Source organism: Gavialis gangeticus, unplaced genomic scaffold (genome assembly GCF_001723915.1).
Source record: "Gavialis gangeticus isolate Ggan-Ray unplaced genomic scaffold, GavGan_comp1, whole genome shotgun sequence".
Lineage (NCBI taxonomy): Eukaryota > Metazoa > Chordata > Crocodylia > Gavialidae > Gavialis > Gavialis gangeticus.
This window is the reverse complement of record NW_017729031.1, coordinates 28,805,664-28,817,801: the sequence shown is the minus strand read 5'-3', so window position 1 is coordinate 28,817,801 and position 12,138 is coordinate 28,805,664. Positions and strand designations below refer to the sequence as shown.

At 48.1% G+C, this 12,138-nt stretch overlaps 1 protein-coding gene across 1 annotated transcript in view; it reads right to left on the bottom strand.

Moving 5' to 3' along the window:
- The window catches only part of LOC109301393 (poly [ADP-ribose] polymerase 14-like), a 52,534-nt gene extending 46,836 nt beyond the window's left edge, over positions 1 to 5,698 (bottom strand). The window contains exon 1 of the mRNA XM_019522548.1: positions 5,556 to 5,698. Coding sequence (XP_019378093.1) covers positions 5,556 to 5,616 — 61 coding nt within the window. The 5' untranslated portion in view covers positions 5,617 to 5,698. The remainder of the gene's footprint in view (positions 1 to 5,555) is intronic.
- Between the last annotated feature and the right edge of the window lie 6,440 nt (positions 5,699 to 12,138).

Genomic DNA, 12,138 nt, shown 5'->3' with positions numbered 1-12,138 from the left:
CCCCCCCTAGGGGACCCCCCCCCCCCCCAGCCCCACCGGGCCGCTAACACCAGTGCCAGGCCGGTGGGAGATCCCTGGTCAGCCCGACCCTGCTGCCAGTGCCTGGGGAGCTCCCCACGCAGCCCAACCCCACCGCCACCACCGCCTCCCTACGCTGCCAACGGGACGGCCTGCGAGAGCTCCCTGCTCACTGTCACTATGCCCCTGCTGCTGACACCACTGTGGCCACCTGCGGGAGCTCCCTGCTTGCCACCACCGAACACCGCCACAGCGGCCTGTGGGACCCCCTGCTCATCAACACTGCGCCCCCAACGCCACCACAGCTGCCTGTGGGAACTCCCTGCTTGGCCTGCTGCCGACACCGCCACTGCTGCCTGTAGGAGCTCCCTGCTGCCATACTCCCTGCCAGCATGGCCGCAGCAGCCTGCGCGAGCTCCCTGCTCACCACCGCTATGCCCCTGCCACTGACACCACTGCAGCCGCCTGTGGGAGCTTGTTGTGTTGTGAATATTATCAAAAATGTATTTTAGGTGAATGCCTGAATAAATATGGTATCGCACATGCCCAGTCTACTGAGAGAGCAGCCTTGAGAAGACCAAACAAACCATTTACAAGAAGATGAGGAGCAAGCAGACACCTTGTCTCCTCTGTCTCAGGGTGTTGTAAATCAAAGTACAGTAAAAGCTATGTTATCTGGCACTTTACAAGCTGGCATGCTCTATTAACCGGCGTGCCAGCTTGCAAGGTAAAAGCGAAACCGGAAGCGCCACCGTGACCCTTCTGGTTTCACGGAGCCCCCATGCCCTGGGGCATAGCAGCCTGCACGGCACCCGCCTCCCTATCCCTCAGGCCCATGGGAGGGGCAGCAATGGGGCAGGAGAAGCAGCAGCCGAAACAGGCAAAGACACCTGTTCAGGCCTCTCAGATAACCAGCAGATTTTGTTATCTAGCACCCCTATTCCCCAGGGGTGCAGGATAACAAAGCTTTTGCTGTAACTCCTTACCATCCATTTTACCATATACATGTCTAATAGGGCTGTGTGAAACGGCACCATTGTGTTTCGACGGAACAGCATTTTGTGTCGAAACTGCTGTTCCGTTTTATTTCATTGAAATGAGCTGTTTCAACCTTGCGCCCATAGGCTATAATGGAGAAGCTCAAAGCAGCCTACAGCTTTGTCATTTCTGGCCTGATTTGGATAAACCTTGCAGGAATGGTAGTCCCTTCTGAGAGCATGAAGCCTGTGAAGTTTCAAGAAGATTGGTGCAGGGGTTTCAGGGAAACTGCACCTCAAAGTCTTGAAAGCAAAAAACTCGTGTCACGTCTATGTGTTAAGCCACAGCAGGGTGAAAGCTGCAGGAATGGTAGCCCCTGCTGAGGCCACGAAGCCTGCCAGCTTTCAAGGAGATTGGTGCAGGGGCAGTCTGGTTTCTGGGGCCCTGCACCTTTAGCTGCTGACAGGAAAATCTTGTGACGTGGGTGGGTGACACTGTGTGTGTGCGCGCGCGTGCGTGCGTGTGTGCATGCGTTAAGGTGCGCCCTCACTTAACTGACCCCAACGCAGAAAGCAGGGCAGTTCAAACAATGCTGCCTTTTATGCAGTTTTTCCATCCCTCCCCCAGAGCACTGGGATTGGAAGGGACCACAGTCATTGGCCAGCTACAGTCAATAATGAGAGTGCTCCTTCCCTCCCTTCCCCTCCTTACTTTAGTTTGTTTCCCGGAAGGCAAGCCCAGCTTGAGCTCTGAAACTCAAAGTGTTTAGAAAATTTCAAAACTTTGACTCACCTTGTTTCATTTTGAGGCTGTTCCAAAGCTCTCCGTTTCATTTCAATTTAGCTGTTTTGAGCTCAAAACGAGTCAAAATGAAACTGCCAGCAAAATTCCACACACCCCTAATATTTAAGCCAGGGTGGGCAATTATTTTGGGTGGAGGGCTGCTTACTGAGTTTTGGTAAGCCATTAAGGGCCACATAACAGGCAGCCAGGGGAAGATAAATACTAATTTTGTAAATTTTTTAGGGGCCCCGCAGGCCGAATCAAATGGCTTGGTGGGCCGCATCTGGCCTGTGGGCCGAATTTTGCCTACCCCTGGTCTAAGCCATGAGGTACGTGACTAGTGTCAGCTCAGCAGCAACAAGGTGACTGGCTAAGTGGGCTGTCAGGGGCAAAGTCTGCCTAAACTTAGCATAAGAGGACAGTGAAGACCAGGACCCAATGACATCGTATGCCATCCACATCCACTTGGGAGAAAACTACCGCCATCCCTCCCATAAGATCATTGTGTCCAGAGGCACCACGACTGGCCATCGTGTCTGAACCTGAGCATGAGGCACACAATGTTCATGCAGCTGTCCTCTATTCTTGGGGTACCTTGATGGCCACCCTAGACTCAACACATCTGGGTTCAGTTCTTGGCTGTGTCTTTCACCTGGGCTAACTTCATCTGCTTGTGCTTTTTAGGACTTCCACCTGGAGATATGACCGCTTGTCCTCTCTTGCCTTGACGGGCTGAGATCCGAGATGGCAATGGGGAGAAGGAGATGCACTGGAGCCCGCTCTCCCTGCTTCGCTGCCTGCTCCAGGCAGAGATGACAGCCGGCTTGGTAGCTAAAGGCGGAGATGAGGGATCACTTGGCTTGATCACTCATCGTCTGCCACCCCATCGTCCCACGAGACTTAACCATCCTCTCTTCTTCTTTAATGGTCTCAACATTCCACAAATCCTTTCTTCTGCTGCCTGTGCTGCGTCACAAATCTCCCCCGTCATCACCCTGCCGATTTGGTTTTAACTCGCTCCAATCCAGTTATAGTCGGTTTTTGCTTCCAACTGAAACAGATGAATGCAGCCCTAAGCCCCTGGCACACTGATAAAGCTTCTAGTTCAGTTTAACTGGTAAAAAACGTGCAGGGTTTTATGTGTGAGGACGCATCTCATCCTCCGTTTTGAAACTCTAGATCTGCCCCTGGCTGAGAGACCACTGGGTACTGCGACTCCTAACCAGCACCGTACCTAGATCCCTGCTGGGTCTGGGCAAACTTTTAGTATTGGGCCCCCCTTTGCCAGAGATGATGATGATGATGTTAATAATAATGACCATTTTCAGGCCCCCTTTCTGTCCAGGCCCTGGGTAGCCACCCAGTTTGCCCATGCCTGTGTCCAGCCCTGCTCCTGGCTCTTTGCATGGCAATAAACAACATACACTATGTTTCCGTTGCTTCCCCCAGCCAACTGCACACCTTTAAAATTACCAGGAAAAAGACATCTGTGGGCACAAAAGCATCATCTTCAGATGTGGCCTAGTTATTTGAGAGGAAAATTTCTGGCCTATATAGGAACTGATATTTAACTCGGGTTAAAACAATTGCTTATGAAAACCCAATAATTGTGTTACTTTTTAGAAGAAAAAGTGAAACAACGATAATAGTTGCTTTAAAACCAAACCAGTCTTCTCCATCTGTGGTTCTCAACTTTTTTAGATTCAAGGGTATCTACTGTGACTTTCACAAGTTGAGCAACCTCCCATTTCAAAAGCAAACCTATTTATTAATTAATATAGTGCCTTGCAGAGGGGCCAGGCAGCGGGGATGGAGAAGCAGGCAGGGCCTACTTCTATCTTCACACTCCCTGCAGCACTTCAGTGGTTCTCATGACTCCGCAGGATGCCCAAGGTTAAGAATCGCTGCTCTACAAGGTGCCAAGCTGTTTGCATCACTAAGAACATGTGGCAAAAAGTTGTTCAAGACAACAAATGCAGAAATCAGGCAAAGCCCATAAAGAAGACAGACCAGATTCCTGCAGCTCTTTCACTACCACAAGCTGAATTAATTAGTGATGTAGGAGAAGCTTAGCTTATGCACAAAGGGTGAAATCCTGGCTCCAGTAAATTCAAATGTTGATGGTGGTTCATTCAAGGCAGCCTTTATGCTAACCCAATATTAAAGCATGTGGCATCCCAATCTTGTAACCAGAGAGCTCTGCAGGACTAAAGCCATTGCGCTTTTTCATGCAAGGAGCCATTGTTTTCAGTTTGACTGTTCTGGTAATAAGTCTTGATTGATTTTGACCCCTTCTAATCTGAGCCAAGCAGCTATATTTTAAAATGTACAGTTATATCCATATTACAGATTTATAAAGCTTAGGGCATTAGGTACTGTTATAGGCTTTGATGCGCCAATATGCCAAACAATACCATAAAATACATTAAATTGACAATTTCTTCTGCAGATTATTAGCAGCTGTGCATAGTCAAATATCTGGATGGATACTACTAAAGATTTTTACTGAGATGCATGAGTATTTTCCTTTTAACAGGTATATAAGCTACATGAAATATTTCCTGCTGAAAGTTAAATTTAAAACCTCATGAGATAAACTTCCAAGCAACATAATAATGTATATTTTCTTAAGGGCTTATACAGAAGTAAAAGAACATATTGAAGAAAGAAGCTCAACTATTTTCCTGTAACTCACTAGTTAGTTTAGTTAAAGTTAGTTTGTCCTTGATGTTAACTAGCAGTGACTTAGTTACTTTTATTCCAAATTAGCATATCCACACAAAAGCCTACACCAAAATGACTAAAAAGGCTCGAATTTGCCCCTTTCATCATCATCTTTATTATGAAACCATTAGTTTCTTACTCTCTTGCATTGGCCTTGGAGCCTCAGATTTCCCTCAGTCTTACGGTCTGACTTTGTAATTCCAGCCTCAGCATTGTTCTAGGCCTTTTTGTCAAGAATTTGCCAGCTACAGACACAAAAATATTAAGCTAATAGTTTATTACCACTTAGCTGAAATTATTTCCTCTCACTGAGCAGCTGCTGTGGGAAACTGCCCTGCATTCATCTGCTTATTCATCCTCTCTATATCTTCTTTTTCAAACCATCACCATATGAGATTGTTCTTTTATCCACTTCAGACTGACACAAGGCCCATTTCTTCATTCTGGAAGTTGTCAAAACAAGACTTCGAGACAGGCCCAACTAAAAACCCTGGATTTATTTATTACTTGGAGCATGGAACACCCTTGCTACAACCACACACTGCTCAGACAGGAGACAGCAGAACAGATTCTCTTCTTTGCACTTGCACTATTGTTATCTGAGCATAACCCCATTTAATCTACCTTGCTGAACAGTACTGTGAATGGTATTGAAATCAGACTCAGGAGCTCAGCTCCATAAATTGTGCGTTATGGGGAATCCAAAGTAAAGTTTAGTCTCTGCCCTGCCCCAAAATCAAGCTTGTGCCTCAAAAAAAATAACTTCATTAAACTAGATCTGCTCCTGCAATCAGGTCCTTTTCCTCCAGTCCCACTCACACATCTTCCCAACTTGATAAACAGGCGAGCAATTAATATAGTACAAATAATTAACTAGTTGCTAATCACACAAAGCAGCTCTAATCCAGAGGTTGTTAGTACTTATCGATGCTAGCCAGTCATGCTTGTACTACAGGTCCAAGCAGACGTGTCACTGAAGATAATACTGAGGAGGTACTGGCCCCACACAAAGTTACTTGGATCCCCTTTTCTTTCTGTTCTTGGCAACTCACCGCTTTCTGGAGTTTCTTCTGGTCCAGCAGCACTGGTCTCAAGATTACTTGCTAGCTCCATATGAGCTGGCCCTTTTGCTGCCTGAAGGAGCTCATTGAATGGATTCCTGTAGTAGCCCTTGCTGCTGCTTAGCTCAAGTCATGAGCTACCCCCCTCCCCCAACTTATCACTTTTCTACTCCATGCAATCAGGTTTCTCTCCCAGTTCTGGATGCCCCCTTCCACAGCTGGTAACTCTTTGATGAGACATTGTAATCACCTCCAGCTGTTTGCCACATCTGTTTTCTAATTGCCCAGGACTTCAGACTTCAGCAGGTGTCTCCTGCTGGGGCAGGATGGTTTTGGTTTTAGGTCCCCTGCGGGCCCAGCTGGACTGCTTTGGCACTGTTACATTCCAGGAGTGATAAATGGGAGCGGACTTTAAAGACAGACTGTCTTGTGTAGCAGTTTCTTAACTGTTTTTATTGTTAACTAGATGTCCTTCATTGATTTACAGATATGTACACTCTCCCCAGTGCTCATGTCTACTGAACTAAGACTCAGTCTGGCCTTCCCATTTCATAACACTATTTGAGACAAATTAACAAACTGCATGTCCTTTGAGAGTGCGTCTGATATCTGTTATTAGATCAACTCCATTTCTTCTTTGCAAGCTGCTGGGTACCTATGCCCTTTGTCAGGCTGGGGAAGTGTCTGCAGTTGGATGGAAAGAATAGTAAAGAGGCCAGAGGCTGGGCTGTGTGCAAAAGAGGCAGTCAGTGACCATGGAAATAGGAGTTAATGGGTGCAAGACAGGTTGGAGGGAAGGGAGGGTAGTGAATGTAGCAGGAAAATAATGGAGAGGTACCTGGGGAGTCAGATGGCAGGTAGGTTACGATGCGTCATAAAACCACTGTTTATATCTTGTCCATGATTTTTTGTATTAAGGAGGTTGATGAGATGAAGTTCATCGGCTCTTCTGTGAAAGGTCTTTCCAAGGATTTGAGTTGGCCTAGTAAAAGATATCAGATCTACCCAAAGAACCTTGTCTGCCTGTGTCCTTAGAACAATATGGCTATGTCAGGGACTCAAACCCCAACTTCCCAGGTCCATTGTCTGACCACAAGAGACAGACAACACCAGCAAGGTCTTATCTCAAAGCTCTTTATTGAAGGGTGCACACAACAGCAAAGAGCAGCCCATCTCCTCCAAGAACCAGCCCCCCTTGATAACAAGTAAGCAAGTTTATATAGACAGTTTTGCGTCACAGATTTTACACTTAATTGACTCAACCTCTATGGTTAGTTAAAACTTCTAGTGCACATGACACGATACGCGCGCAGGTGGGACTTTCCCAAGATATCAGGTTAGTATAAGAATATTCTTAATTAGTTCAAACTGGCTTTTGGCTATATGCTTGCTTTGAAACGTTAAGTAATAGGGAGGAGGACGGTATCTTTGATTGTTCCAGCTGTGTCTTTGAAGCACTAAGTCTGCTTTATAGATTATTTCTATACTATTATCTATGGCCTTGTTAATTTTTATAACTACACAATAATAGGCTTTGAGCAGTTTTTACACAGAAGCATCTTCCTTATCATCAAACATGCAACTTTCTTTTCAGCACTGTTACTTATGCTAGTGGGTTCAAGGTAGGTTCAGTTTGTACCATCCCCGTTTGTCAGCTCACATTCCAATGTCATACAGCATAGAGAGAGCTTATAATTATCCTGTTTGTGGCCTCTTAGTAGTATTTTTCTTTGTGGACTTTTGGGCCTGCTCTCAAATATCATATATCTCAGCTACAACCTACACCCCTGTGAGAGCATGAGCTGTCAGAGTTGACGGTCATTTAGTGATGCAGACAAGTAAATGAAGGAGAAAGAAAGAACTACACAATTTATAACAATGGGGGATATGCAGGCAAGGTTCTTTAGGAAGATGGGATATCTTTTATTAGACCAACTAGCCCTGTTCCACGAAGGATATAGGCAGACAAGGTTATTTCAGGAATTGTGATCTCATTTATTAGACCAACTGCCTATGTCTACACAAAATGCTTACTGTGCAGTAGCTCCTTACTACTGCGTAGTAACTCATTACTAGCCTGCAGCAGCTTGTTACTACTGTGCAGTAGCACTGCCAGGCACGAACCGTGATGCAACGCTACTGCACAGTAGTAATGAGCTACTGCGCAGTTAAGTGTCACAAGGCAACCATGCCAGGGTGCTACTGCAGTGTAACGCGGGTTACTGCGCAGTCATTTAGCACTTGGTCATGCAAGTGCTAAATGATGGCACAGTAACAGCTGTGCAGTCAGCATCTCCCGCAGACATGACCACTGAGTAAACTTGATATTGGCCCATGAGCGAATCCCACTGTGCTACTGGTTCAGAAGTGGTGCTGGGGGTTCTCCTTGACCCTGGAAAGGTGGAGACACCCCTGAGCCGGACTTGGGATAAAGTCCTGTAAAACTCCTGCAATTAAATGCTGGAAGTCTTAGGCCAGTGGCTCTGCCTCAGGGCGCTGCTGGAGGGAGCTTGGGACATAACCGGGGGAGACCCACTGCACCATGGCTGTCAGAGGCCAGCTGGGATCTTTGCAGCACACTCCTCCTCCCCCTTCTGGCCCCAGGGCAGGATCAGTGCCTGCAGCCCAGGGGCACGTCCCTGCCCACAACCCAGAGGGGCAGGGAGAGTCTGATGACGACAGCAGCGTGGGCGGGGCGTGGGCGCTTGTATGTTGATCTGGTAGGGAACTATGTGAGCGCGGGGCAGTGTGGGAACAGGGCGCGGAGTGCCGTAGCGGCGGCGTGGAGGAAGTGAGGATTAGCAGCCGTGTTAAAGGAGGGAGCGGCTACTTGCGTAGGCAATAACGTGTGTGTGCGCGCATCACCCGCACTTTGTGGGGGTGGCACCGTAGCCCTGCTCGACTCGACTCAGGTATACCTACCTGGCAGGGGGATACCGTGATCTGGAGGGAGGTTCTTCCAGGATGAGGCTCACTCCTCGCACTACGGGCGTGCTGACCCCTCGTTTGTGGTAGCGGGGGACTGCAGGCGCGTTCTCCCCCGGCGGTGCGGTGCGGTGCGGTGCGGTGCGGTGCGAGAAGTAGATCGGGAAAAGCTTTAGCAGGTTAGCTGAACCTGTCATCTAAGTCCTATTGTTACAGATTTGAGAAATAGGAACTGCTTGTTCAAAATGCAAAGCCCGGGAGTAAGTTCTCTGTCCTTAAGGGCTTGTTAGTTGTTGGGGATTGTCAGCGGGGGGATGTGGGTACTAGAACCAGTCCTCTCTCTTCTCTTCCAGTCCAGTCCAGCTGTTAGGGTGGCCATTCGCCCGGTTTTACAGAGGACACTGGCTTTTTGGTCCTCTGTTCTCTATTGATATGAAACCAGATGCCTTCATGTCCTTTCTTTCACTGCCTGGCACTCCTCCGCTCCTGCCACCAGTACCACTGCCTGGCCTGCCGCCGACACCAGTGCAGCTGCCTGTGGGAGCTCCATGCTTGCCACTGCCATGCCTGTGTCGCCACCACTGCCTGCAGGAGCTCGCCATGCCCCTCCCCAGCCGCGGGAGGCATGCAGTGTTCATGGTGGTGGGGACAGTTGCACTCAATAAATCTGTCCTCCATTCTTGAGGTACCTCGATGGCCACCCTACTGTCTGTTTGCGGAGCCCTTTCTGGGATCGTGGCTCCTCTGGCTGTTTAGTCTGTGCTCAGGGGGACCTGCTTCTCTTTTGGTAGTGGGGGGTTACCCAGGGGCTTTGATTTTCCTCCAGGGTCTCTGGGATCTCCCCCTTTCCTGCCAGGATTTCCATGTCGGAGCCTTCACTTTCCTCCTTTTCTGGGGCTCTTTTCCGTTCCCCCTTTGGGGGTTTTGGGTTTCCCCTTTTGTCTCCTCCTCTTCTGTCCTTTCCATTTCTTCAGCCAGTTTGTCCTCCTTGTCCTGTTTTCCGAGTTCCTCAACCATCCTTCTCAAGGCTACCATACTTCCCTAAGCGTGGGTTTGTTTCTCCTTTTCGGAGAGGGTTTCCCGTTCTGCCTCCTCCCTCTGGGGGCTTTTCTGCCCCCTTGGTTGCAGTTGAGTTTTGTGGGGTGGGGTGTCACGTTCTGGAGTCTCCCCCGTTTTCCTCTTTCCCTACATTAGAGGGGCATCCTTTAAAGATGTGCCCCTCTTTTCCACACAGATTGCACTTCCATTCCTGCTCGCGCTCCTTGGCTTCATGCCCCTTTTCCTTGCACGCGGCACAGACTTTGTGCATTGTGCAATCAGGTAGCACTCCTCCCCACATTTCTTGCAGAACTTGGGTTGTCGCTGGTGGAAAATGAAACCCCTATGGAGCCTCAGGGAGATGGATGGGGGGAAATTATATATTTTAATTTTCTGTATTCCCAGCCAAATTGGCCAAATCCATTCCAAATCCATGAGTCAGTCCAGAACCATAGGTGGCCCTGCTACCAGCAAACATCCTTCACCCCCATCTGGGGCTTCACATGTTCCCAAAACCTTTGGCGGGCATCCTACATGCAGGCCCAAGCCCGGAGGCTCGGGGTTTGGATGCCCCCGAGCTGTGCTCACCCTCAGCTATTCGGCCCCAGGAGCTAGCTAGAGAGACTTTGAGAGACTCTTTGATTTTCCATTCTGCGACAGGGGCTTTAAAAATGTTTGTTTTATCTGTCAGACGGGAGTTTTCCTAAGAAGATCGATGTGAATTAAAGACAAAGTGGTGTGGAATTGTCTCTCTAACGGCTGAAGTAAAATGATACGCTAAAAGCAGTCCAAGGTCAAGGAGCAGCTCCTTATTGATCTCAGTTTGCACCAGATGAGAATGGGCAGCCAGAGGTTTAAGCACTACTGTCTTTCTAATTAAGAAGCTCCTTATATTTTTATCTCTTCTCAAAGCCACCTGCCTTGTAGTGCTGCAGCTCAATTTACCCATGGATATTTGTTCATTTTAAATAGATTATCTGCAATTATCTGGCACTGGTTTTAATTTGATTATGGAAACCTGGATATGAGGGTTCTTGTGCTCTGGAGGCAATTAGAACTAGACAGGGTGCAGGACACAGGCAAATTTTAGGCTCCTAAGTCTTCCACTCTGATCTAGAGAAACTCTGCTCAGCACCACGTACCATCTGAAGGCATCTGACTACAGGTGCGCGTCACTGTCTGGCCGGGAAGTTCCACCAAGTGCCTGCTGTTCGGCTTCTGCGCAGGACTTTGCTCCTTATAAAAATAGCAGCTGCAGCTGTTTTCTTTCGTTTCAAAATAGACCTGGAGGAGGAGGTGGGTTATTTCTGTTTTCCGCTAATGGTGGTGGAATGCAAAATGCAGCAGGGACGGGAAGAGGGGCCAGGACGACAACTCTCCTGTCCTGAATGCCAGCCTCCCTTGCACATTCTTCTCGCTCCATGGATCGTGCATTCCTTTCTGCAGACAAAACTACAGGTGGAGGAGTGCGGAGTGGCTCTCCCACTTTGCCATTAACTTGGGGGCGGGGGGGTTGTTTCTTGTTTAAGGAAAACTTTTCGTGTCCTCGGCCAAATCAATTCCAAATCTGTGAATCATTCGAGAACCATATGTGGCCCTACGACCGGCAGACATGCTCTATCCCCACTTGGGGCTTCAGGTGTTTTCAGATCATTTGGCAGGCAGCCTACATGCAGGTCCAAACCCAGAGGCCTGGAGTTTGGATACCCCCCAGGTTTTGCTTGCCCTCAGCCATATGGCTGCAGGAGCAAGCTAGGGAGGAGTCTACCAGTTCCATAAAGCAGGTGTAAAGCCATGATCTTCCCAATGGAAATGGAAGTGTGAGAGTAACTATATATTGCCTCCACCTGGGTATTTCCTTGGGAGGGAAAAATTATGGGTTTGAACACCACTCCTCATTCCCAGACAGAGGGGACTGAATCTGGGTCTCCTGAGTCTTCCAGAGTGAGTCCAATAGGCATTAGCTGATAAAAGGTACAGGGCAATTGTTTTTAAAAAGAAATCTATAACAGTGCTCTGGAGAGGGGCAAGATATAAGCCACATCCTTGCCTTAGCATGCCCTACTGGCTAGTTCTAGATGGCTCCCTACTAACCTACTTTGTGTCCTTTTGGATTGCCCATCGTACACACCTACCCCTCATCCATCCTCGGCATCTTCCACTACTGACTTCCAGTCCCCTCCTCGTTTCCTCCCATCCCAGTCTTCCACAGCAGCTCCCTTGTCCCCAGCTCTTTGTCTCAGTCACCTCCCGTCTCATCTGCATTAGATTCAGGTGGTTTTCTCCCCATTACCAGGATGTCAACAGAATGAAGCACTAAGAGAAAAGCAGACACAGGCTCCTTGATCTTATTCCTGAAGCCTATCTGGCGGAGTGAAGCATAAGGAAGTACTCTGCCCAGTGTGTGCAAATGGCAGTTTTCCCCAAGCTCATAACTTGGCCATTTTGCACATATTTTCATGGGGATGGTAAAAGGCACATCCTTGATTCAGCAGCTTTCACCCTTCTGCATTTCAAGTTTCTTTTCTGGAGCATTTCAAAAAGCAGGTCATTGCTGTTTTTTTTTTTTAAGGAAAACTTGAATTAATCAGTGATTTTTTTTTTTTTTTTT